General features: G+C 36.0%; 1 protein-coding gene across 7 annotated transcripts in view; it reads left to right on the top strand.

Moving 5' to 3' along the window:
* The window catches only part of FANCI (FA complementation group I), a 76,396-nt gene that overhangs the window by 18,998 nt on the left and 29,763 nt on the right, over positions 1-27,635 (top strand). For 5 of the 7 annotated variants that reach the window (XM_060005440.1, XM_060005447.1, XM_060005443.1 and 2 more), the window contains 15 exons: positions 534-664; positions 1,106-1,262; positions 1,342-1,399; positions 3,052-3,093; positions 3,422-3,545; positions 3,980-4,065; positions 5,653-5,779; positions 9,749-9,841; positions 10,491-10,627; positions 12,680-12,860; positions 14,287-14,374; positions 22,012-22,142; positions 22,602-22,672; positions 23,751-23,865; positions 25,479-25,601. In XM_060005440.1, coding sequence (XP_059861423.1) covers positions 534-664; positions 1,106-1,262; positions 1,342-1,399; positions 3,052-3,093; positions 3,422-3,545; positions 3,980-4,065; positions 5,653-5,779; positions 9,749-9,841; positions 10,491-10,627; positions 12,680-12,860; positions 14,287-14,374; positions 22,012-22,142; positions 22,602-22,672; positions 23,751-23,865; positions 25,479-25,601 — 1,664 coding nt within the window. Of the gene's footprint in view, positions 1-533; positions 665-1,105; positions 1,263-1,341; positions 1,400-1,718; positions 1,877-3,051; positions 3,094-3,421; positions 3,546-3,979; positions 4,066-5,652; positions 5,780-9,748; positions 9,842-10,490; positions 10,628-12,679; positions 12,861-14,286; positions 14,375-22,011; positions 22,143-22,601; positions 22,673-23,750; positions 23,866-25,478; positions 25,602-27,635 lie in introns of those variants that run through there. The other 2 variants (XM_060005445.1, XM_060005446.1) reach the window with 2 other exon arrangements.

Below are 27,635 nucleotides of genomic sequence, written 5' to 3'. Positions count from 1 at the left end.
ACTTAGATTCAGCTGTTTATCTTAAATAAACTCTCCCTGGATTGTTGCAAGTCTGGTTAATTTCCAGAATCCTGAACAAGTTGTTTTTCACTATTTTTGTTAGTGTTCTAGTTGCTTTTATGGAGGAGAGCATTTTCCAAGGTCTTTATTACTCTACATTCCTGCTGACATCAATCAGTGATGATGTTTTGAAGTGAAGTATGTTAAAGGCACTTAATTTGGGTTACTGGATCCCAGAAAAGCTCTAAAGTATATTAGAAGGTGTTCCTTCTTCTGCACTATAAAATTATTTAAAAAATTAATGACATGGGTGGAAGTAGAAAAGGTAATGTTTCAGTTTTCTGTCTAAATTAAATACTTTTTCAAAGCTCCTAAATATTGCTGTTCTAAACACCATAGTAATAAGTAGTTTGATAATTCTGTTTCTATATTCAACTACAAAGCTGTTTGTTTTTCCTGTTTACCCTTCAACCTTGTAAGAATTCTGCCTTTTTTCTTTCTTTGTTTCTGTACCACCTGTTTAAAACAATAAGGTTTCCCCTGTTCTGAGGAAGCTGGAGCTCTTAGGAGACTTAAGATATACAGTTGTTGTGTCCAATTGTTGGAATCGGGGGATTTGCAGAAAGAAGTAGCATCTGAAATCATAGGATTACTAATGCTGGAGGTGAGATGGAAAACAAAAACTTTTTTGGTTTTGGGTGGATTTTGGGGGGTTTGTAATTTGTTGAGGGAGGGAAAACTTAAGTGTGCCAAACCTACCATAGCTCCTATTTATGAATAAGAACTACAGTTATCAAACAAAATAGTTGATGGATGAGCCATAAACCATTTAGATGTTTACGTTACATTTCTGGTATCATGGACATGTATCTCTTTGCAGAGTTGGCGTATTTGAAAACATCAGGGAACTGGTGGAAGATCCTGATCTATGAAATCCTTTACAATTATGTTTATACCAGAGCAGAATGATTCCCTGAATCACTTATAGGACCAGTTCTAGGTTTCAATGCCAGTTCTATTAATTCAGCAAAAGAGTATTTCTTAGAAAGAGATATCAGACATTTAGATTTCTGCTTAACATTTTTTTAATCCCATCAACTTCTAGGTTCACAATTTTCCAGGAGCATTATTGGTTGAATTAGCCAGTGAGTTTGTTGATGCTGTCAAACAGGGCAACCTAACGAATGGAAAATCTTTGGAGCTATTACCCATCATTTTCACCGCCCTTGCTACCAAAAAGGAAAATCTAGCTTATGGAAAAGGTAATTTTCTTCCAATCTTAGTGGCTTTTACTCTCTTCACTGAATTAAATTTATTCCTCAGTGTATTTTGCATTTCTAGGTGAACTAAGTGGGGAAGAATGTAAGAAGCAGTTGATTAACACCCTCTGTTCTGGCAGGTGAGTCTTATTAATGTGTAGAACTTTCTCAGGACTACAAGTGACCAAAAAAAGAATTATCATTTATTTTAGGAATTTAGACCACTCAAGTTTTTAGTCCATTTTGGTTTATGGTCTACCACTATAAAACCATTTAGTCTGTGATGAATTTTTGAGAGAGATTATTTACTGTATTCTCTGTTCTAAGACTATACATATAGTTTCTATTTACTTGACTCTCCATCTTAACACAGCAGTTTATCCCTATAGCAGTATTTGGAGTCCCAAGGTCCTTAAGGCTGGAAAGTCACCCTACCACTATCTTTTATATTTTTTTGAGGGAGTGAGATGTATAAGTGATGTATCTTTAAACCAGAAATATGAGAATCTACCCTAAGGAGAAATTGCAACATATAAGAAAATCTTCATACATGAACATTTCAACACAGAAATTTGTGACCAACTTAAGCATACAATAATGGAGATATGTAAGTTATGGTATGTAAGCTATGTATCAATAAGTTAAGGTAGAGCCATTCCATGTAACTTATAGCCATTAAAAATGAAGTATATAAAGACATACCTCAAAGATGAAAAATTCTTACTATATATATATATCTGTGTGTATATTTATAGTAAGAAATCCTTAATATATATATATTTTTTTAATTAATTATTTTTGGCTACATTGGGTCTTTGTTGCTGTGTGTGGGCTTTCTCTAGTTGTGGTGAGCAGGGGCTACTCTTTGTTGCGGTGTGCGGGCTTCTCATTGCAGTGGCTACTCTTGTTGCGGAGCAAGGGCTCTAGGCACGCAGGCTTCAGTAGTTGTGGCTCGCAGGCTCTAGAGCACAGGCTCAGGAGTTGTGGCGCACGGGCTTAGTTGCTCTGCAGCATGTGGGATCTTCCCGGACCAGGGCTCGAACCCATGTCCCCTGCATTGGCGGGCGGATTCCTAACCTCTGCGCCACCAGGGAAGTCCCTTACAGAAATAATTTTAGGCATGAATCAGCACATGTATATTTATCCATTTATTTGTTTTTAATTACCCAAAAGAGTTTATTCATTACATTGTAATATACCTTTGATTTTTCATTTAACACATGTTCATGTCAGCATATACCACTTTACATCATTCTTTTTAATAGTTCCATAGTATTCTGTTATAATATTTGGCTAGTGTCCAATTGTTAGATTATTTGTTTTTTGCCGATAAATAATATTTGGCTATTTGGTTTTTTGCTATTATAAAAAGTGTTGGAATTAACATCCTTATATGTCTAGGTGACCTTTTATAAGCATGTACATGGAATATATTTCTAATAGTAAGTTGGGTGGGTCTTTGGTTATGTGCATTTTTAAAGTTGATAAGTAGTATTGCCAACTTGTCTTCCCAGAAGGATTATATCAGTGTACATCCCCTAAAACGGTATGTTAAGTACTTGTTTCCCAAAATCTCACCAGCACTGAATATCATCAGAGTTTGATTTTGCCAGTCTGATAGGTTAAAAGCTGTTATTTCATTGTTTTAAATGTCATTTCTTTGATTTTGTTTCCCAGTGGTACCAAATCAAACTTGAAATGGCCCTAATTTTTTCCTCCTTACTAATTTTACAAAGTAATATGTAAATAAGTTTAAATGACATAAACTTCCTTTGTCAATTTCTTTAATCAGATGGGATCATCAATATGTAATCCAACTCACCTCCATGTTCAAGTAAGCATCATCATTCCCTTTTCTTTTTATATCCTGCTATGAGAACTTAGCTACTAGAAACTGAAATGTAGCAAGGTCAAATACCACTGTTCCCTAAATAAGAGTATCGGTACCTCTGTTTTCTGTTACAGAATTTACCCCCACTCTTTTTTGCTTTGATTTCTTATTTAAAGAATAACTTTATGATTTTTTTTCCAAGATAACTTTGCTTAGGTAAGGTTATTGGTCCCCTTTAAGGTTCTGCATTAGAGAAAAATCAAAAGAGGTAGTTATAGTATTCTAATATCTCCCAAATTAGGCTCTGATCTTTAGACTCTTTGGTCCACAGGGATGTCCCTCTGACTGCAGAAGAGGTGGAAATTGTGGTGGAAAAAGTGTTGACGATGTTCTCCAAATTGAATCTTCAAGAAATACCACCCTTGGTCTATCAGCTTCTGGTTCTCTCCTCAAAGGTATAAATGAAAAATCTGCTTTTTTTTAACTCTGGTGAAATGCCCAGTTAGTACCATTCAGCTTATTCATACTCTTGTTTTATATACTAGGGCATAGATGCTTTTATTTCATGTATGATGATTTGATCTAGTAAAAAGGTCATGGCCCTCAACCAAAGTAAACATACATTATCTCTTGTAGTACCACATTTTGTGTGTGTGTGGTAGTAAAAGGGATAAAGATTTCAGAAAGGGTGGACTATAGGCCCCTTAAAATCTGATATTAAGATGTATTTCAAACTCAATTTCAACATGAAAGTGTTCTATAAATTCTTAGTGTGACTCTAGGTTATAATTTATTTAAATTCATACTTGAAAACCCTTCAAGCTGAAAAGAACTTTAAGTTCAACTTGCCCTTTATGGAGAGACCTTACTTATTTTGTATTTTTTTCAGGGAAGCCGGAAGAAGGTTTTGGAAGGAATCATAGCTTTCTTCAACAAGCTAGATACGCAGCACAGTGAGGAACAGAGTGGTGATGAGTGAGTATCACAGTATAGAAATAAAATCATTTTTCCAAATTCATCTTATTGTTATCTAACTGTTCAGTCCATACCTTCACTTCAGCACATAATTTCCCTAGTCCCCTTAGCTGCTCAGTAATAAAATTAAAAGAATAATGCAGTCTCTTCAACTCTTTCATTTTAATCTTTCCAGGAAAACAGCAATAATTATTCTGTAAATTGCAAGCTTAAAAGCTATTTAAGTGTTTACTTTGTGCCAGAAACTATTTGGCCCTAGGACTACAGTGATGAACCAGTCAGACAAGGTTCCTGCTCTCATGGAGATATTTCAACGAGAAGAGAAAAGAAAATAAATAACAAAAATATTAGAGTGAAAAGTGTTATGCGTATATTTCAAATGGATGATGTGACAGTGACAGTATAGCTACTTTAGGTTGAGTGGTCAGGGAAAACTTCTCTGAGAAGGTGTTATTTTAACTGAAGCCTAAATGGTAAGAGCCACAATATATAGATCAGGAAAAAGCACATTCTCAGTTGGTGGAACAGTTAGTGCAAAGGCAGAACACAGCATGATGTGACTGAAAAAGAGGATTTTTTTTTTAAACAAATACTTAACAGAGTGCTTGCTCTGTGCCAAGTGCTGTTCTATGCACTTTAAACCTTACAGCAACTCTCTTTTGCCTCTGTTTTATGCATATATAGAAACCAAGGCACAGAGAAATTAAGGAATTTCCAAGGGTTATGTAGCCATAAGTTGGTGGACCTGGGATTTGAATTCAAGCAGTTTGGCTGCAGAGTTCGTGCTTTTAATCCTGTTTCAGCCTACTGCTTCTAATCTGGAATAACTTTTAGTTATTTGGCTTGAGCAATTGATTAGAAGGTGGTCTTGTATACTGAGTTAGGAAAGACTGACAAAAAGCAAGTTTAGGGGGAAATAAGCTCAGTTTTGACCATGTAAGTTTGAGATGTATATTAGTATCCCATATGGAGGTGTTGAGCAGGCAGTCTGGGGTTTTAGAGGTCAGGACAGGAAATACAGATTGGAAAGGACTAAAGCCTTCAGACTGGATAGGGTCACCTAGGGAAATCGTGAAGAGAAGAGAAAGAAACCCAAGATTGAGCTCAGAGGCATTCACCATTTAAAGGGAGGATGAGCCAGCACAAATAATTAAGAGGCCAGTGACAATGCCCCAGAAGCTAAGAGAAGAAAGTGTTTCAAGAAAGAAGGGGTCAACTGTGTCAAATCTGCTGAGGCTTTAATTAAGATGAAATTTGGTTATTGGTTTTGACAGTGTACAGGTCATTTGATTATTCTTGCAAGGGCTACAAATAACATTGGAAAGGGAGGTTAGGGAGGGGACAGAAGCCTAATTGAATTGAATTGAACTGGGAAGAGGTAAAGAAGTGGAAATAATGACTGTAGACAGTTCTTTCAAGAAGTTTTGTAAAAAAGGAGCAGAGAATGAGACAGTAGATTTTGTACTTTGTGCCTGCCTCCAGTGATCATATTAGTTCAGCTTGAGTTTTTCTGTTTGTTCATATGAGCATATGGACTGTTGTCTCTTTCCCAAACTATAGCTCATACCGTTCTGTTGAATCTTTTAGGCTGTTGGATTTTGTTACTGTACCATCAGGTGAACTTCGTCACGTGGAAGGCACCATTATTCTACACATTGTGTTTGCCATCAAGTTGGACTGTGAACTAGGCAGAGAACTACTGAAACTCCTAAAGGTAGCCCCACACTCTTAAGGAGATCCAGGATCTCTTTATGAAACAGGGATGTTTGAACTCAAGCCTCTTTTATGCTGATTAATGACAGGAAACAAATACATAGAAATATTGTAGAACTACCCTGGGTCTAGAGGATCTCTTTTTTTTTACTTTGAAAGTGGAAGATATATGATATCACTACATTCTTAAGCAAGTTCTGTTTTAAAACCATACCTTAAGTGTTTTAGTGTTTAAAAAGAAAAAAAAAGGTGAAGACTGTTCAGCAGGAAACTCAAAATTTAACCTTAACTCCATTATTCTATGAGCTTCAGTCTTGACCTCTGTTTCCGTATTTGTGAATTGGGGAAATTGCCTATTTCTAGTAATATATTGTGAGGTTTTGTGAAGCTAAGTCATTCATCATTAAATATTTGTGAAGTAGTAAGATAAAAATTAGAAATGTTTTGAACTCTTTTTAAGTATTTTGCTACATTTACCTTATCTCACTTTCTCACAAGTATAGATTTTTTTCTGAACCATTTAAAAGAAGAAATCATGACCCTTCAATGCCTGAATACTTCCACAGATGTCTCCTAAGAATAAGGATTAATACCTTTTCATTGAGTTTTTTGAAGCATCCAGCCCAGTTTTCTTGTGTCTCTCATTGTCAGATTTGTCTTTTTCCTCATGATTAGATTCAAGTTAAACATTTTTGGCAAGAATATGTCATAAGTGATGTTGTATACTTTCTCTTGTTGGGGTCAGCAAACTTTCTCTAAAGGGACAGACACTAACTATTTTAGGCTTTGCAGGTGATACGGTCTCTGTCAGTGCTACTCAGCCCTACTGTTGTAGCAGGAAGGCAGCCAGAAACAACACATAAATGAATGACTGTGGCTGTGTGCCAATGAAACTACATGGGCACTGCAATTTGAATTTTATTTAATTTTCGTGTGTCACAGAATATTATTCTTCCTTTGATTTTTTTTTCCCCCTCAACAATTAAAAAAGTGAAAATCAGTCTTAGCTCATGGGCTGTACAAGATTAGGTGATGGGCTAGATTTGTCCCAGAGGCTGTAGTTTGCCAACCACTATTCTATTGCATTATGTCAGAAGCCTCATAGTATCAGGCAGTCTTAGCCAAATCATTTGATCAAGGCAATGACCATCAGGTTTCTTCATTTGCAAAGGTATATGTTTCCCTTTGTAATTAGAAAGTAATCCATGGGATCATAATTCGAGGCATGCGAAAATTCTTTTCCTCAGCAACCTTTCACACAGTGGATTTTGTTTTCCCGGCTACTGATGATTCTTGGCCTAAATCACTAATTATACTCGGAGTTGCAAAATAGTAGAATTAAGATTAGAAAATTTTAATTCTGTCATTCCTTCTACATTATTAGCTGGTTTTCTTCTGTGAAAAGAGCCACCCCCCATTTTTTTGATATTGTTATGCAGCCAATGAACCTTTTAAAATTCAATCTGCTCGTATGCAGTACCCAAAGTGACCCATATTTGGCTAATTGGATCCTTGAGGTAGGCTTATGTGTCCTTCTAACATGGCCCCATTAGTCTTTGAGCACTTCTGTGGCATAAGCTATCCAAGACACACTTGTACTTTCCTTACCCGATCCTGATTTCTCTAAGGAGCCTTGGGTCCCTTTTGTAGGAAAGGATATTTAAAGACCATGATGTGGGAACTAGCCTTTGAAGCTCCTTTGTCTTCTCTGTATCTGTTCACTCTTCTTTTTATTTAGGTTTACAGTAACTATATTATTGATCTTTTCAAAGAACCAGCTTTATCGACTGTTTTATATTTGTTTGTTGGTTTTCTGTTTTATTCATCTTTGATTTTATATTTATTCCTTTTTTTCTTTTTTTTAATTGATTAATTTATTTGTTTTTATATTTGGCTGTGTTGGGTCTTCATTGCTGTGCACAGGCTTTCTCTAGTCAGCAAGCCAGGGCTACTCTTCATAACAGTGCATGGGCTTCCCATTGTTGTGGCTTCTCTTGCTGCGGAGCACAGGCTCTAGGCGTGCGAGCTTCAGTATTTGTGGCACACAGACTCAGTAGTTGTGATGCACGGGCTTAGTTGCTCTGCAGCATGTGGAATCTTCCTGGGCCAGGGATCAAACCCGTGTCCCCTGCATTGGCAGGAGGATTGTTAACCACTGCTCCACCAGGGAAGCTGTATTCCTTTTTTTCTTTTGTTTCTTGTCATTTCTTTCAGGGCTCAAAGATCTATTTTTTAAGCTTTATTGAGGTGCAATTTACATAACATAAAATACACCCATTTGGGGCTTCCCTGGTGGCACAGTGGTTAAGAATCTGCCTGCCAATGCAAGGGACATGGGTTCAAGCCCTGGCCCAGGAAGATCCCACATGCCGTGGAGCAACTAAGCCCGTGCGCCACAACTACTGAGCCTGAGCTGTAGAGCCCACAAGCCACAACTGCTGAGCCCACGTGCCACAACTACTGAAGCCTGTGCGCTTAGAGCCTGTGCTGCACAACAAGAGAAGCCAGGACGATGAGAAGCCCACGCACTGCAACAAAGAGTAGCCCCCACTCACTGCAACTAGAGAAAGCCCACGCACAGCAACGAAGACCCAACACAGCCAAAAAAAAAAGAAAAAAAAATACACCCATTTTAAGTGTGTAATTCATTGATTTTTCATAAGTTTACCTAATTGTGCAACCATCATCATAATTCAGTTTTAGAACATTTTCATCACCTTGTAAGATCCTTCATGCCTGTTTCTATAGATTTACCTTTCCTGATTTCATATAAATAGAATCATACAATATGTAATCTTCTGTGTTTGGCTTCTTTCATTTAGCATAATTTTCGAGGTTTATCCATGTTGTAGCACTTACAAGTATTTCATTCCTTTTTATTGTTAAATAGTATTCCGTTGTATAGACATATCCATTGTTTAGCTGTTCACCAGTTGATGGACATTTGAGTTTTTACTTTTTGGCTATTATGAATAATGCTGTTGTGAACATTCACATGCATGTCTTTGTGTGGACATATGTTTTCATTTCTCTTGGGTAGATACCTACAAGTGGAATTTCTGGGTTATGTAATACATTTATGTGTCTGTCTCTCTCTCCTCTCTCTCTCTCTCTCTCTCTCTCTCTCTCTCTCTCTCTCTCTCTCTCTCTCTATATATATATATATATATATATATATAATTTTTTTCTTGGCCATGCCGTGTGGCATGTGGGATCATAGTTCCCTGACCAGGGATCGAACCTGCGCCCCCTGCAGTGGAAGCACGGAGTCTTAATCACTGGACCACTGGGGAAGTCCCATATGTTTATAATTTAAAGAAACTACCAAATTGTTCTCCAGAGTGGCTACATCATTTTACATATCCGTCAGCACTGTATGAGGGCTCCTGTTCATCCACATCCTGGCCAACATTTGTTACTGTCTTTTTTTTTTTAATATACCTATTCTAATAGCTGTGAAACAGTATCTCATAGAGGTTTTACTTTGCAGTTCCTTAGTGACTGATGATAACCAAACATCTTTTCATGTGCTTATTTAGTTGTTCTGATATCTTTGATGAAATGTCTATTCAGATCTTTTGCCCATTTTTTGATTGTGACTTAAAGAGTTTTAAGAATGCTTTGTATATCATAGGTACAAGTCCTTTATCATGTATGTAATTAGCAAATATTTTTTTCAGTCTCTGGCTTGTTTCATTTTCTTAATGGTGTCTTTTGAAGCACAAAAGTTTTGATTTTTAATGAGATCCAATTTATCAGTTTTTTCTTATATAAATTATGTTTTTGTTATTGTATCTAAGAAATCTTTAATCCAAAGTCTTGAAGATTTCCTACTGTGTTTCCTTTTAAAAGTTTTATAGTTTTAGCTCTTATATTTAGGTTTCTGATCCATCTAAGGACTTGTTTTTAAGTAGGATATATTATTCTTTTCAGATGTAAGTTATGACTCCTTTTTGATTTATTGTTCTAGGCAGGACAGCAAGGAGATTTCGGTAGTAATATATGTCCTTTCAGCATTGCCCTCTTCCTCTCTGTAACAAGAATACAAAGATTTGAGGAACAGGTATTTATGAATGACTTTTTGGTTCCTTCTGTAGTTGATAAAGTGTACAATAGTCTGTTTTTTTTAAATTATCTTTTCCTAAACAATTCCACTCCCACCCTGCCAGCAGCATATTCCCCTATAAGAATGTAGGCCCACACTGTTCTCTGTGGGCTGCTTGAAGACTTCTTCAGATACTTGGTTTATACCTCCACTTCCTATTGTGTGGTAAGCCAGGTGGCGAGATGGGAATAAGAGTGGAAACATCACACAGTCCAAGTAGCAAGAATGGGAAGTTTAGCTGGGTATTCATTGCAATTGTATTATGTTGTAGCTTTCTAAGAAACTGTCCCTGATCAACTTGAAATTAATGAGAATCTGTTATTTGAAAGAATGAAAATATAAAATCCTTTACCCTTTTTTCTCATATGTGTTTCTCTGGTTGTGGGTAATATTGATTTTTAGCCCTTTTTCTCTCAAGGAAGACCTCTATCTTCAGCTCTTTTAAGTTCCCACTGAAAGTCGTAATTTTTGTATCATACTCATCAGTGAAACAGTTGTCATAGGGATATGAGTGTATGGCAGCAAGTAGGAACAGTTACAGGGTTAAGATTCTATAGTATGGGCTATCATTTTTTGCTTCATTTTCCTATTTCTTTCATTATATTAGGTATTTGACCTTTTAAAGTCTTTGGTTATAAAAAGCTTTAAGGATCTTCAGCTTCTCCAAGGCTCAAAATTTCTTCAGGATCTAGTTCCTCATAGATGTTGTGTTTCAACCATGATCTTGGAAGTGGTAAAGAATAGGTAAGTTCATGAACCATAAGGTTCATAGGGTATTTAGTGTTAAGATCAGAAGATCCTTGAATCCCAAGGGCTGAGTTCTTGGCCACCTTGATAGCAAGGATACAAAACTGAAGTAGGTACCTTTGCTCCTTTCATGCTATTTCCTTTAATGCTATTACTACTCTATTGACCTGAGTCTTCATTGGCTTTTTAGGTGAGTAGAAAACTGAGTTTTATTTACTTTAACTGTTGGGAGTTTGGGACTGATGGATGGAATTGAATTAGCAGTTTTAGACAATTAAATTATTAGCAGTTTTAGGCAAATCCATTTTAAATCAAATTGAAAAAACTGGTAACCATCCTGGTTGTTACTTTCATGTTTAATGTTGTATTTCAGAATATACGTTAGCTGTTATAACGGTCTTTACTGTGTCATGCTTTGTCTGTGGTTTGTCTCCATGGTTTGCTATATTTAGCTCTATTGGCATACTTTGTGTTTACCTGCAGATACTTAGAGGTGCAGAACATTAATGTACTAGGAAAAAAAATCACCTATGAACCAATAAAACTTCCAGGTTATACTTACCTCCCCTGTTTACCAATCATGTATGAGCTCTTTCATGTTACAGATAAACATTTTGTAGCAAACCGACTACAACTGTCTCCTCCCTCCAAGATGGTAACTTTAGCCCACAGCAAACATTTCTCCACTTCATTCTTGTTGAGATTATTAACAGACTATACTTATTTAGACTTCATAATTTTACTGGTTTCTTTGTTTACATCTTATCTTTTGAACCTCATACTTTTCACTTGGAGATATGCCATAAGTATATATTTTTTGCAGTAATCCTTTCGGATATGGTTTGTGGATAGTAAACTTTTCATATCTGAAAATGTCTTTGTTTTGCTCTTCCACTTGAACAGAAATAGTTGGACGAGGTTTAAAATTCTGAGTTTATAATCAGTTTCACGTTGTCTTTTTGCATCTAGAATTGCTGATGAAAAGTCTGATGGTTATCTGATTCTTGTATTATTTTAGATAATCTGTTATTTTTCTTCATGGGAACTTTTAAGACTTTATTTTTATCCTTTATCTTCTGAAATTTAACACAATTTGTGTTTATGTAGGTTCCTTTTTAATTCATTTCTGTTTGGTAATTGGTGTGCCCTCTCACTGTAAGGAGTCATGTCTTTCCTAAACTCTGTAATGATTTTCTTCTATTTTCTTTGAGTACTGTCTCCCCTTTTTCTCTCTTATTAACTGTTGGAATTTCTTGATCTGTGTGCTGTATCTCTTAATTTTTCTTTCACGTTTTTCATATTTTTGTCTTTTTGTGTCAAGTTCAACAAAAATTCCTTAGCTCGCTCTTCTCAATAATTATTTCTTCAGCTCTGCCCATTTTATTCTTAGGTCCATTTATTGAGTTTTTCACTCTATCCGTCATGTTTTTTATTTCCAAAATTTCTAATTGGTTCTATTTTCATAACAGTTCATTTTTTGTTTCATGCTATAATACTCTTTCTTATTTCTCTGAGGATATTCATTAGACTTTTAAAATCTTCTCTTTGTCCCATTAACCTTTTCCCTTAGCGATTAGTTGTCTTCATTGAGTTTGGTGCTTCTCTTTCGTGGTGATATTGTTTTCTTGTATTTGGTGGTTATTGCTTATCTCCTTATTATCGTTTTTGATATTCCCCATTAGTTTGTCTGAGAGTGCTGTATCTTTTAACACATTCTGCCTCTGTGACTTGAGGATAGTGGTAGGGTGTACCAAGGGCTAATCTTCTAGGTGTGGCATTGCCCTAATCCTCCAGCATGTTGTCATCCTCTCAGAGTGCTGCTCTGCTTCATATGTTTTTTAATGTTCTGTAGTTTTTGGATTTTCTTGGTGTTCTGTCGGTAGAGCTTGCTTGCCTACCATTCCCATTACTGTTCATTAAGAAATTCAGAATTTATGTGGAGTGTTGGTTATCCAGGTCAAGTTTGGGAAATACGTAACACGGCAGAGAATATAGAGGTAAGGTATTTTACTAAGTTTTTCTTCTTAACTAAACTTTGTTTTCTTGCAGTGTTCACAGTTGGGATCATGTTACTCAGGGCCTGGTAGAACTTGGCTTCATTTTAATGGATTCCTATGGGCCAAAGAAGATTCTTGATGGAAAAACTATTGAAGCCAGCTCAGGTCTTTCTAGAATGCCAAACCAGCATGCATGTAAGCTGGGAGCTAATATCCTGTTGGAAACTTTCAAGGTGAGACTCTAGTTTAGCAACCATTCCCTAATAAATAGGGCATTAACTTGGGAGTCTGGGGGACAGGGCAATTTGAGTATGTAGCAGTTTCCCAGAACAGAGATTGGGATAGTGATTGAAACATTATAGACCCAGTTTGATGGAATACTTACTTTCTCACTCTTTATTTATATGAGATTTTCATTTATTCCAATTTCTGTTCTTCCTGACCATGTTTTAGAAGTTTGAATATAAGTTAACTTCCTCATGATTTCCTCTTCTTCCTCTAGCAGTAAATCATTTCTGGGTTTTTAAAATTCCCTTATACAAAAAATAATCTTTTAGGTTGCTGTAGAACATCAAGCTTGAAGAATCATTCTTAATGGTTCATTGTTTTTGAAGAACCAAATTGGGGAATTTACAATCTTTTAATTCATTACCATATTATGGCTATCATCTGAATCTTAATTTCTGAAATAGCTTTCAAAAATTCATTTCAAGTTCAAAAAAGATCATATCTGAGACTAAACAAATTTGCTTTGCCAGTGATTTCTCTAAGACATCTTCTTTACATTCAGTTGTTCACTGTATCTACACAACAAACGTATCTGCTGAAAATGTTATTTGGAGGCCAATTTAAATGTAAATCTGATGTTCTGATCCAGAACCATGAAGTGAATGTCATATAATAGTCCTTGAGAGTTGTGTATTAGATACATATGACTCTCCTTAACCATAATCTGATTAAAAACATTCTTAGAATAAGAAAATGGTTTTTGTTTTTAAATTAATCTTTTTTAAAACTAAGAAGGTTCCACTTGATTTCACACAGATGTTGGCTTTGCCAAGGTATCTATAGAATATAGAATTTACTAATAATCAAATTATTAGTCCAGGGTCTGAAAGTAATTAGTCTGTATCCCAAAGTTATCAAGTTCAGGTATGAAATTTAACTAAAATTCAAGTAAAAATTCAAAACAGGTTGTTTTTTAGGCAGTTGCTCTGCTTGTAGAAACTGAGGAAGGGCTTGGTGAAGATTTTCTAGGTTTTCAGAAATTTTCATGGGCTTTTAAATTTTAAAATAAAAGTTGTGCATACTGTCAGGAATATGGACGTTGGCATGTAATAGATACCTAGGTAGAATTATTCCTGTTTGATGCTGGACCTTATATGTAGCAGTACTTTCATATGATTTCTCTTTTAGGCTAATAAAAGTTTGCCCTGCTAATGAATTGTCTGAGCACAGAATGAGGGTAGAATTGAGTGATTCTTTCCCGATGATTCACGTTATATTTGTCTTTGAAATAAACAGTCCAGTTTTGCCCATATTCAAACTATTCTTTTTTTTTTTTTCAAACTATTCTTTAATCTGCCTAACATGCATTTGATATAATTGTAAGCTGAAGGTCACCAAGGAATATTTTATTGGTTCTTCTGTTCTTTTTAGATCCATGAGATGATCAGACAAGAAATTCTGGAGCAGGTCCTCAACAGGGTTGTTACCAGAGGATCCTCCCCCATCACTCATTTCATAGGTATTGAACTTTGGAAGGGTGGATAAAGTTGTCAGGAACATTTTTATTTAAATGTCATAACGCTTTTGGTTCTGGAAAAAAATGTAATGATACAGTAGATTGACATCTTTAATGACATCTTTGATTATGATGCCAGTAAAACATAAATGCATTTATATTGTCTATGGTTGTCAAGAAGGAAAAGAGCATATAACTAATGAGTGAACTTCTGTCTTGCATCAACTTTCTCTCTTTTTTGTTTGAATACTTCTCAGGTGAGTGCTGTCCTTCTGCTGTCACTCAATGACTTCCCGTTCTCTTAACCCTTGACATTCGTTTTTTGTTTTTTTGTGTTTTTTTTTGGCGGTACGCGGGCCTCTCACTGCTGTGGTCTCTCCCGTTGCGGAGCACAGGCTCCGGATGCGCAAGCTCAGCGGCCATGGCTCATTGGCCCAGCCGCTCCACGGCATGTGGGATCTTCCCGGACCGGGGCACGAACCCGTGTCCCCTGCATCGGCAGGTGGACTCTCAACCACTGCGCCACCAGGGAAGCCCTAACCCTTGACATTCTGACTTCAGTACTGGTCTCTTTGGTGACCTCTGAATGTTTTGCTCTTTTAATACATATATCCTAATGTCTAAATCCACTGGTCTTTTCTTAATCACCAACTTTCTTAATTTCTCTATCATTCTACACTGTTTACAACTCCCCTGAAGTTGATAACTGTAATAATTTGCATCTTATCCTGCCTATGATCAGTTTTTTTTTCTTCTTTAGTGATTCCTTTTCTTTCTTCTATCCTTAAATGTCAGGGTTCTCCAAAGCTCTGTACTTGACACTTCGTTCTACTTTTTTTCTTTCTTTACAGCTTTATTGAAGTATAATTGAGGTACAACAATGTCCACATATTTAAAGTATAACAGTTTGATAACTTTTGACATACATATACACCAGCGAAACAGAAAGTATCACCACAGTCAAAATGAACATATCTGTCACCCACAAATGTTTCCTGGTGCCTCTTTGTAATTTGTTCCTGCATCCCTCTCTTCCTTCCCATCTCTCATCTCTAGTCTGGTCTGCTTTCTGTCACTATAAATTTAAAAAATTTTATGTAAATGGAATCCTACAGTGTGTACTCCTTTTTTTTTTCCTTTCTTTTTGGTCTGACTTCTTTCACTCAGCATAATTCTTTTGAGATTTTTCTGTAGTTGTCACACGTATCAATAATTGATTTCCTTTTTATTGTTAGTATTCCCTAATACGGATATAACCACAATTTATTTATCCATTCACCTGTGTGCAGGTTTTTAGGTTGTTTCTAGTTTGGGGCTATCACGAATAAAGCTGCTATGAACATTAATGTGAAAGTCTTTCTGAGGATGTATGCTTTCATTTCTGTATGGAAACATGTTATAGTGGAATGGGTACACCATATGGTAGGTGTAGGCTTTATAGTTTAAGAAACTGCCAGACTATTTTCCACAGTCGTCGTACCATTTTACATTCCTATAAGCAGTGTTTCTAGTTGCTCCACATTGTGACCAACTCTTGGTATGATCAGTCTTTTTAATTTTACTCATTCTAATTGTGTTTTTGTTTGCATTTCCTCAATGCCTAATGATATATTGAACATTTGCCATGCTTATTTGTCATTTCTATATTTTCTTTGGTTAAATGTCTGTTCAGGTCTTTTGTCCATTTAAAAAAATTGAGTTGTTTCCCTTTTTATTACTGAGTTGTAAGAGTTATTTATATATTCTAAATACAAGTCCTTTGTCAGATATATGTTTTGCAGATATTTTCTCCTGGTCTGTGGTTTGACTTTTAATATTTGTAACAGTGTCATTTGAAGAACCAACATTTTTAATTTATCAGTTACCAGTTCATCAGTTTTGTATAGTTCCTGCTTTTTATGTCATGTATTAAAAAAATCTTTGCCAAACCCAAGGTCACTAAGATTTTCTCCTATATTTTCTACTAGAAGCCTTATAGTTTCAGCTCTTATACTTAGATCTGTGATCCATTTTTGTTAAATTTTTTATAGGATGTGACATAACAAGGTTCATCTTTTTGCTTAAGGCTATCCAGTTGTTCCAACACAATTTTTTGAAAAGATTATCTTTTCTTCATTGAGGTACCATGACATCTTTATTGAAATCAACTAACCATACATGTGTGGGTCTATTTTAGGAATCTGTTCTATTCCAGTGAGCTATGTGTGTGTTATGTCTTGATTGCTATAGCGTCATAATGTGTCTTAAAAGCAATAGTGTAAGTCTTTTAACTTTTGACTATTCTAGGTCCTTTGCATTTCCAAATAAATATTCTAATCAGTTTGTCAGTTTTTATAAAAGGTCTCAAGTTTTGATGGAGATTGCCTCAAATGTATGGATTAATTGGGGAGAGAATTGGCATCTTAGCAATATTGAGTCTTCTAACCCACGAACACAATGTATCTCTCCATTTATTTTACTTCTTCAGTTTCTTTCAGCAATGTTTTGTAGTTTTCATTGCGTGGATCTTGCATATCTTTTGTCGATCCCTATTTCATTTTTTTGACACTGTTGTAAATAGTATTTTTAAAATTTTCAATTTCTGATTGTTGATTGCTGTTGTGTAGAAATAGTTGCTTTTTTAATATTGACCTTACATCCTGCAACCATGCTAAACCCACTTATTAGTTCTAGTCGCTTTTTGGCAATTCCTTAGGATTTTCTACATAGAAATCACGTGATCTCCAAATCTAGACGTTCTTGATATCAGTGATATGTCTTTTTTCTTTTTTTCTTTACCAGTCTGGCTTAGAAGCTTGCCAGTTTTACTAATCTTTGAAAGAATGAGATTTTAGTTTGAATTTTCTCTTTTTTTTTTTCTTTTTTCAATTTCACCAAATTCCGCTTTTCATTATTTCCTTCCTTTTGCTTGCTTTGGGTTCATTTTGCTCTTTTAAGTGATTGAAAAACATCAAAAGAAGAATATATCATGATACATGAAAATTTTAGACTTTAGAGTTCATAAAATATAGTATTATTGGAATACAGACATGCTCAATCATTTATGTGTTGTCTATCTTGCTTTTATACTTTACCAGCAGAGTTGAGTTGATGTATATATATATATATATATATATATATATACACACACACACACACACACACACACACACACACATACATACATATACCAACTCGTGATATATATATCTATCTCACATGACCCATTAAGCCTAAAATAGTTATTGTCTGGCCCTTTACAGAAAAAGTGTGCCAACTTCTGGTCTGTTATATTTACCTAGATATTGATACTGCTAATTTTTCCTTCCTGATGATTGAAGTTTCCTTTTGTTTGTGTGAAGGGTTTTAACTACAAAATCCATTCTTTTAATAGAAGTAGGGCTAGTCAGGTTATCTGAATCTTCTGGGTGAACTTTGGTAGTTTGTGTCTTTCAAGGAATTTGACCATTTCATCTTAAGTTATCAAATTTATTGTCATGAAGTTGTTCCGAGTATTCCATTTAATGTCTGTAGGATCTATATTGATTTGCCCTTTCTGACTCCTAAAAGCCATAATTTGCATCTTTTCTCTTTTTCCTGATTAGTCTAGCAAGAGGTTTATCAATTTTATTGATTTTTCTCCAAGAACCAGCTTTTGGTTTCATTGAGTTTCTCTGTTGTTTTTCTGTTTTCAGTTTTATTGATATGTGCTCTTTTTTGTTTTGTTTCTACTGCTACTTTGGGTCAGTCTGTGCTTCTTTTGATTAAAAGCATATGTCATTAATTTGAGACCTTTCTCTTTTTTTTCAATAAAGCATTAAACTATAAATTTCCTTCTAAACGTTGCTTTAGCTGCATCCCATAAATTTTGTTTTTTATTTTCATTCCGTTCCAAATACTTTTAATTTCTTTTGTGATTTGTTCTTTAACCAGTGGGTTATTTAGAAGTGTGTTGTTTAGTTTTCAAGTATTTGTAGATTTTCCAGGTTTTCTGTTATTGATTTCTAATTTGTGGTTATAAAACATACTTTGTATGATGCGAATTTTAAAAAATTTATTGAGACTTGTTTTATTCTCAGAATATGGTTCATTTTGATAAATGTTCTCCATGCTATTGAAAATAATATGTATTCTATTATTAGGTAGTTTTCTATAAATCACTGAATTCAGATTATTCAAGTCTCCTGTGTCCTTACTGATTTTCTGTCTACTTATTCTGTTAACTATTAAGAGAGGGGCGTTGAAATCTCTGACTTTGTATTTATAGAAATGACTGTCTGTGCCTTTCAGTTCTATCAGTTTTTGCTTCAGGAATTTTAAAACTCTATTATAGGGCATAAACATTAAGGATTGTTATGTCCTCTTTGTTAATGGATCCATTAATTGTTATGAAATGACCTTTTTGTTCCTGGCAATATTATTTACTCTGAAGTCTACTTTGATATTAATATAATCTCTGCAGCTTTCTTTTTATCAGTGTTAACATGGTATATTTTTTCCATCTTTTTAGATTTAACTTATTTATGTCTTTATATAGTTAACTTGCGTTTTATTATAGACAACATACAATTGTGTTTTACTTTTTTTTATCCAATTTGACAGTCTCTGACTTTTAATCAGGGCAGGCCATCTACATTTAATGTGATTAACATCCGGCTATTTGTTTTCTACTTTGTCTGTTTTTTGTTCCCTTTTTCCTCTTCTCCCTTCTCTTTTTTTTTCTTTTTTTTTTTTTTCTTTTTTTTTTTTTTCGGTACGCGGGCCTCTCATTGTGTGGCCTCTCCCGTTGCAGAGCACAGGCTCTGGACGCGCAGGCTCAGCGGCCGTGGCTCACGGGCCCAGCCACTCCGCGGCATGTGGGATCTTCCTGGACCGGGGCACGAACCCGTGTCCCCTGCATCGTCAGGCGGACTCTCAACCGCTGCGCCACCAGGGAAGCCCTCTTTAGTCTTTTTTACTTTGTGTTTCATTTTAGATAGTTTTTATTGCTGTAAATTCAGATTCCCAAATCTTCTGCAGTGATCTTATCCATTAAAATTTTCATTTTTAGATGTTTGATTTATGTCTTCCGTATCTTCCCTGTCTTTTTTTTTAAACATGCTTCCCTGACCTATTTTTTTTTGCTGTGCCACATCTTCTTGCAGGATCTTAGTTCCCCAACCAGGGATCAAACCTGGGCCCCTGGCAGTGAGAGCACCAAGTCCTAACCACTGGACCACCAGGGAATTCCCTTCCCTTACCTTCTTGAACATATATTTATTTTAGTTCTTTTAATGTCCTTGTCTACTAACTCTTATCATTGTGTAATTTCTGATCTGTTTTTATTGATTTATTTCCTCGTCGTCATGAGTTGTGTTTTCCTGCTTCTTTGCCTGATGAATAATTTTGATTGGATGGCAGATACTGTGAACTTCACATTGTTAATTTGCTGGATTTTTTTTTCCTTCGAATATTATTGAGCTTTAAGTTTCTTGGAAAGCATTTAATCCTTTTTATGATTATTTTTATGTTGTGTTATATAAGACCAGACAGTCTTTAATCTAGGGCCAACTTGGTGCTACAATTAAAGCAATGCTCCTTGTATATTATGAGGTGTCTCCACTGTGGATGTTGTGAATATAAACTATTTCCTGTCCTTTATGACCTCTGAGAATGGATTTGCCTACTGCTTGCCTGTGATTTTTTCCCTGACTTAGATTGTTTTTTCATACAGATGCACTGACTAGCATGCAGCTAACATACAAGGGGAGCTACCTGCACATCTCCAGGGCCCTCTTTCCATGCAGCTCTTTCCTTTCTGGTACTCTGCCCTATGAATTCTAGCTGCCTTAGCTTTCCTGAATTGTCAACTCTGTCTCTGTAACTCAGGAAGACCGCTGGATTCTGAGTTTCCCCTCTCTGTGCTACTGCCTAGAAACCCTCCAGGCAGTAAGATGGGGCAATTATTATAAGCCTCTCCTCATTTATTTCCCTTCTCTCAGGGATCATTGTCTGTACTGCTTCTTGTCTGGTGTCTGAAAATTGTTGTTTCATGTAATTTGGCTTATTTTCTTGTAGATGTTTAAAGTGGGAAGATAAATCTGGTTACTCTTACTCCATCTTGGTGGGCAGTGTCTGTCCCTCTTTTTATATATTATCTTACTTGCAGATATCGTACCACTTCTCATGATTTCAGTTATTTTGGTGGGGTCTTTTGTGGGCATGGCTCCCAAATCTTTATGTCAAGACTCTCCTCTTTCCTTAGTTCACTGCTTCAGTGACTTCATTCCTGCTGGATATTTCCATTTAGTATTTTTTTTCCTTTTATTTCAAATGCAATACTGTTGCCTTCAAACAAATTCCCCTTTCCGTTGTCCCTGTTTCTGTTATCTGAAACACGGCTCTGAGTCTCAGAGGCTAGAATTCCTTTTAATCTTCTCAAATACACTTGGTACCTAAGTTCTTTCATTCTTTCCGTCATACTGTTACCTCTTTCTTCTTTTTTATACCCTCCCCCACACACATACACCCATTGCCTAATTCCCAGTCTTATAACCTTGCATTTAGACTACTACCACAGCTTCCTAACTGGTTTCCCTGCTTTCTTTTTTCTCTGCAGCGATTCTGCCTGCAAATTGCCGCCAGATCAGTATTCCTAAAATACCACTCTGTCATTCAAAACTCACTAATACCTCCTTTCATAAATTACCAGCTCTTTATCCTGGTATTTAAAGTCCTTGATGGAATTCCCTGGCAGTCCAGTGGTTAGCACTCAGTGCTTTCACTGCCATGGGCCTGGGTTTGATCCCTGGTCGCAGAACTAAGATCGCAGAAGCCACGTGCCACGGCCAAAAAAAGTCCTTGACAATTTGATCCAACCTACCTTTCCAGCATTAACTTCCATTATTTACTTTTCTGAATGCTTCACCCTGTCTCCACAGATTTCCCCACCATCCTCTGAATATGTCTTACACTTGCCTTTCCTGTACTTTTACTCGTACTTTTCCCTTTAAATATAATAGTTCTTTCCAGTTCTTTGTGCATCTAAATGTTACCCATCTTTTAGAATCCAGCTTAAATTCCTTCTTCTCTTTGCTCTCCTAAAGCACACCATCTCATAATGATCTCTTCCTTTGCGCTCCTGTTTAAACTCTCTCTTTACCATTTGCTAGACAATAAACAATGTTTGGAATTATTAGATTTTTGGTATCATTCTATTCTTTCATTCTTTTAAAATATTTTTTTCTTCACTTCCAGCTAAATTAACATTCTTGAAGGAAGAGAGACCAGGTTTTGTGCTTTTGAATATTCCTTATAGGACCATATTATTATGCTTGCATATAATAGAAATTCATAAATATTTATTGATTTATTTCAGTTTGGAAATATGAAGACAATGTGTACTACTTATTCAGGCAGTATAATGGGTTTCTTCCTTTCTTTTAGACAGTTTAATTTTTGTAGTCTTACACTATCACCAGAAGAAATTTTACAAGTATCCTGGTTACATTGACCTTAAAGTCTTAATACATAGAATCAGTAGAAATCTATGTTGCAGTGTACTTGACTTATTTGAGAAAGAAACAAAAAACTTTTTACCATTTCTTTCTCCATTTTATGTTCCTTTTATTTGAAACGTTTTTAGTTATTTGAGGCAACTGATTATAGATTCTGTTTTTCAGACCTGCTTTCAGATATCATCATGTATTCACCCTTAGTTCTTCAAAGTTGTTCTTCTAAAGTCACAGAAACTTTTGACTATTTGTCCTTTCTGCCCCTTCAAACCGTACAAGGGCTGATGAAGGCAGTGCAGGTAAGTCTTGACTCCTAAAGAGCTCACCACAACTGAGGTTGAACTGCCGAGTGGAGGTCTGATGTATTTCTTACACATATACATGTAAGAAATACTGTTTTCCTTGATTCTAGAACATAAAACTTTCTATTAAAATAGAGTCTATTTTCCAAGTTTACCCCCTCTTCATAGTGCTATTCTCTCTCCTTTGATTCAGTTTCAAGTTAGTGAAGTAATTGAAAGGCTCTTAGGAAATTATTAATTGAGGACAGTAGGTTTAAAGGTATTCACAACTAGTTTCAATTTAGCATTTCAAAATATAAAATTGTCCTTATTACTAAGTGTAATAAACAATGCAACTTGTTTATAAAACAGAGCCAAACTTTCTTATAAAAGCCAAATGGTAACAGTATTGAGTAGAAATGTGCTAAGGCTAATAAACAAATTGCTGTTTTTACCTACTGATTCTTCCTCTTTCAGCCCCTTCTAAAAGTCAGCTTGTCAATAAGAGACTCCTTGATACTTGTCCTTCGGAAAGCTATGTTTGCCAGGTATGTAGCCTCCCATGAGATCTGAGGAAGTGATGCTTTCTAATGTTACTTAGAGTCCTCTCTGCAGTCATCTCTAGTACAACCTATTCACAGCAGTCATGCAAATTCCTAACCCAAACTTAGAGATGATAATACCATCTCCTAAAGATACTATGAGATGGGTAATATGTGGGAAGCATTTGTTACTTTAAGGATAAGATACCAAATTAATACCACATTGGCCATATTATAATACACATGGATATTCAGAGGAGCAACTAGTAAGTAGCCATATGCTGTTTATCCCTATTCTAGAATTGACAGTTTGTTGTTACTCCTTACCCAAAAGCATGTCTGATAGGCCAAGGTTGTATATTGTAGCATCTATAACATGCATTAATCATTGAGCCTCAGTGAGATGAGTGTATCATTTTTCTGGATGGAGGGTTTATAAGGCACCAAGCACTGCACTCCTCTATGAAGAAAGGAAGTGCTCCTTTAAACTCAGAGAAAATCAGCAATTTCCTTTGCTATATTTAGTACTTACATTTGAGTTATCAACCCATTGTACAGCCTTTCAGCACTCTTGTTCTCATTTCCCTCATAGACTTGTCAGCAGGATAGAAGAAAGTATAGATAGTGCCAGAGGTTAAGTAGATAATGCAAAATTCAGCTGAATTCCTATACTACTAATTGCTGTGAACAGCCGATGCCTTTTTTTTTTTTTTTTTTTTTTTTTTGTGGTACGCGGGCCTCTCACTGTTGTGGTCTCTCCCGTTGTGGAGCACAGGCTCCGGACGCGCAGGCTCAGCGCCCATGGCTCACGGGCCCAGCCGCTCCATGGCATGTGGGATCTTCCCAGACCGGGGCACGAACCCGTGTCCCCTGCATCGGCAGGCAGACTCTCAACCACTGCGCCACCAGGGAAGCCCCAATGCCTTATTTTGAGTATATAAATTCAATTTATTTTGCTCTGTACTTCATTGTTTATACATATTCCTTTCCTGTACAGAAGTAACTGAATTTTTCTGACCCAGAAGCCTATTCCTGTGAAATCAGTACTGTTTGGTAACTTCTTCTCTGTCTATTCCTGAGCTAGGCAGCTTGATGCCCGAAAATCTGCAGTTGCTGGGTTTTTGCTGCTCCTGAAGAACTTTAAAGTTTTAGGCAGCTTGTCGTCTTCTCAGTGCAGTCAGTCTATTGGAATTAGCCAGGTAAGGATTTTTTTTCACACCAGCTTATAGTGTGTGCACTGATGCAGGAGCTGATGATGTGCATACTCTTTTCTTTTACTCCTTTTCTGGTTGTACAAATGATCCTGAAACTGAGAGTCTGATGATGATGATGATATCAGCCAACACTTTTTAATGGAAAATTTGCTGTGTGTTAACTGTGCTTTTCAATATGGTAGTCCCTAGCCTCAAGGTGGCTGTTGAACTGAATATTGATTGAAATGTCGCTAGTTCAAATTGAGTGTTGCTCTGTGTGTAAAACACACACTGGATTTTGAAGACTCTGTGTGAGATAAAAGAATGTAAACTATCTCGTTAATAATTTTTAATTTTGATTATGTGTTGAGATAATATTTTGGCTGTGTTGGGTTAAATAAAATATTAAAATTAATTTCACCAGTTTTTTTACTTTTTTGATTTGACTACTAGAAAATTTAATATTATATATGTGGCTTGCATTTGTGATTTGTATTGTGTTTCTACTGGACAGCACTGTGCTAGACTCTATGCTAAGTGCTTTACATTTATTTTCTCATTTAATCTTCACAGCAATTCTCTGAGGCTAAATACTGTTATTGTCCCCAGTTTTAATAGTTTATTTACTTTGTACATCTATTAAAACCTGTAACCTGAGAAAACAAAACATTTTACAGTAACGTGATAATCTAGGTTTTGCAGCAATAAAATTGTCATTTAAATTCAGTAATATACGATTTATAATAAGAGACGTATCTGTTTACTAGTTTCATTAAGAATCCTTTATTGCTCTGGTATAACTATACAAAACTTTTGTTTATAACATATGGCATAGATTAAATATTAGGAACACTGGGTATCATTTATGTATTGTTATTATCCCCAATTTAAGGGTAAGAAAACTGAGACTGAGAGTATCATTTATGTATTGTTATTATCATTTATGTATTGTTATTATCCCCAAATTAAGGGTAAGAAAACTGAGACTGAGACAGGTTAAATAACTTGCCCAGGGTGACATGGCCAGTAATGGGTAGAACTGGGATTTGACCTCAGTCAGTATTAACTTCCTCACTAAGATGCCTGAAGTGAGGATTAGGAGTTCTTGGTCTATAATGGCTGAATTTATTATATGACTCAAACAAGCAGTGTTATTCTTTGTCAAGTCCATATCTGAAGAAAATAACTACCTACCCCTAAACCTCTCAGGAGTTCACGGAACCAAAAATAGCTCAATTCTTCTAGCTATTGAAGACATGTAAGGAAGTCTTTTAGACCTTTTATGTAAAATAAAGTTTATTATGACTACTGAATTCTAGAAGCATGAAATAATCTGTGTGCCTTACTAAGCAGGTGACATTGCCAAGGAAAATCTTAAGGAATAAGGAAGAGTTAATTTTTTTAAGTGCTTGAAAATTCTCTTAGTCCAAACTAGAATAAGAGTGATAACTTATCATGGCCTAATAATGATTATAATATCTGCCTCAGTCCTGGGTTTTGGCATATGGGGAAAGCTAAATGTAAGGTTCTTTGACCAAGTACATCAGCTCATTTTACCCCCTTAATAGAAACTACTTACTCTAGTAAGATAGACATGAACTGGCCTCTCTTCTTTTCAGGTCCATGTGGATGTCCATAGCCGTTACAATTCTGTCGCCAATGAAACCTTTTGCCTTGAGATCATGGATAGTTTGAGGAGATGCTTAGGCCAGCAGGCTGATGTTCGACTCATGCTTTATGAGGTAAATCAGCAGAGTGAAGAGATGTAGTACTTCCCTCCCCAACTCCGCTAATAATCCTTTTAATTTTAATAATTTTTTTTCTGATTATCAAAGTACAGTAAATATGCTCTTATTTAATGCAGTTAGGACCAGTAGTTAGTGATGATTAGCCAAAAAGTCGTTTAAGGTGAGGAATCATAAAGAATAGTTAAAACACCTTAAATGTTTTATTTTAATTTGAAATATTTAAATGTACTGTTAATTTACCAGTCTTTTGCTTTAAGGCCAAATCCTTTTGGTTTTGAGTATGAGTCTGCCATTTGGAACTTCCTGTCTCTCAAACAAACCATAACTTTAATGTATTGCCTATAATTTCAAGTTTTTGCTTATGTAAAGTAGGATAAAAACTTTAAAACACTTCAGATACAGTCTTAGTATAGAAATCTTCTAGATATGTTCAGTTTTTCCCCTAAGTTTTTAGAATTGTCTTACCCCTAATTCATCAGAAATTGGTTTTAGAGATTTACTTTTATTAAGTCTTTCCAAAACATTCAACTTAGTTTCTATGCAAACAAATTCTCGTTTTTTTGTTGTTGTTTTTGGCCATGCCACATGGCTTGTGGGATCTTAGTTCCCTGACCAGGGATTGAACCTGTGCCCTCGGCAGTGAAAGTGCAGAGTCCCAACCACTGGACGGCCAGGGAATTCCCAGAAACAACTTCTTTTTCATTTTGCACTTGGTTTCCAACAGTTTACAGAATGTCTGATTAGATCACATAATTAACAATGATGGTACAATTAGCAAAAACTGAGAGAACAAGTGACTTGTGATTAGGATTTAATTCAGCCAGTGGGAACAAAAGTTTGCAGTCATGAGGGATTGCACTATGATTGCTAGCATTTAGTATGCTGTGTACTTCAGCATACATATTTCATAGGATGGAGAGCATTAGATGATCTAGCAAGTAGATTAAGTGGAAGTCATTTCAGAGAACAGCTATTGTAATACTTTTATTTGCCCTTTTTTTTTTTTTTTTACTAAATTTATTTGTGGCTGCATTAGGTCTTCGTTGCACGCGGGCTTTCTTTAGTTTTGTCGAGCAGAGGCTACTCTTCCTTGTGGTTTGCGGGCTTCTCATTGTGGTGGCTTCTCTTGTTGTGGAGCACAGACTCTAGGCACGCGGGCTTCAGTAGTTGCAGCATGTGGGCTCAGTAGTTGTGGCTCATGGGCTCTAGAACACAGGCTCAGTAGTTGTGGCGCTCAGGCTTAGTTGCTCTGCGGCATGTGGGATCTTCCGAGACCAGGGCTTGAACCCGAGTCCCCTGCATTGGCAGGCGGATTCTTAACCACTGAGCCACCAGGGAAGCCCCTATTTGCCCTTTTTAAAATAACATTTATTGAGCTACAGTGGTTGCAAGGCACTGTACCAGACATCGGATTTTTCAGGTTTATTGTAGAAAATATAGAAAATACAGGATTTTTTTTTTTTTTTTTTTTTTTTTTTCTGTATGCAGGCCTCTCACTGTTGTGGCCTCTCCAGTTGCGGAGCACAGGCTCCGGAAGCGCAGGCTCAGCGGCCATGGCTCATGGGCCCAGCCGCTCCGCGGCATGTGGGATCTTCCCGGACCAGGGCATGAACCCGTGTCCCCTGCATCGGCAGGCGGACTCTCAACCACTGCGCCACCAGGGAAGCCCCAGGAAAATATTTTTAAAAATATTATTACTAATCCCAGCACTCATATATGTATATTTATACAAAATTGGAATCATAAGATTTATCTGGCTTTTATCTCTTAATATTATGTTGTAATATGTATTTTCCTATTTCATGAAATGTTCTTTGACACATAATTTTTAATGCTAAAAAGTGTTCTTTGTGTATACAGTGATTTATTTAACTGTCCTGGGTCATTTCTGTTGTTTCCAGTTTTTCACCATGAGTGTTGTTGTACCTGAATATTCGACCACATTGCTGGGTTAAAGATTAGAACATTTTAAAGTGTACTGGCATACTCTGGCAAGCATTGAATTTTTATAATAATTAAAAATATCTT

Source organism: Delphinus delphis, chromosome 2 (genome assembly GCF_949987515.2).
Source record: "Delphinus delphis chromosome 2, mDelDel1.2, whole genome shotgun sequence".
NCBI lineage: Eukaryota > Metazoa > Chordata > Mammalia > Artiodactyla > Delphinidae > Delphinus > Delphinus delphis.
The sequence above is the reverse complement of the archived record's forward strand: the minus strand, read 5'-3'. Positions and strand labels throughout refer to the sequence as shown.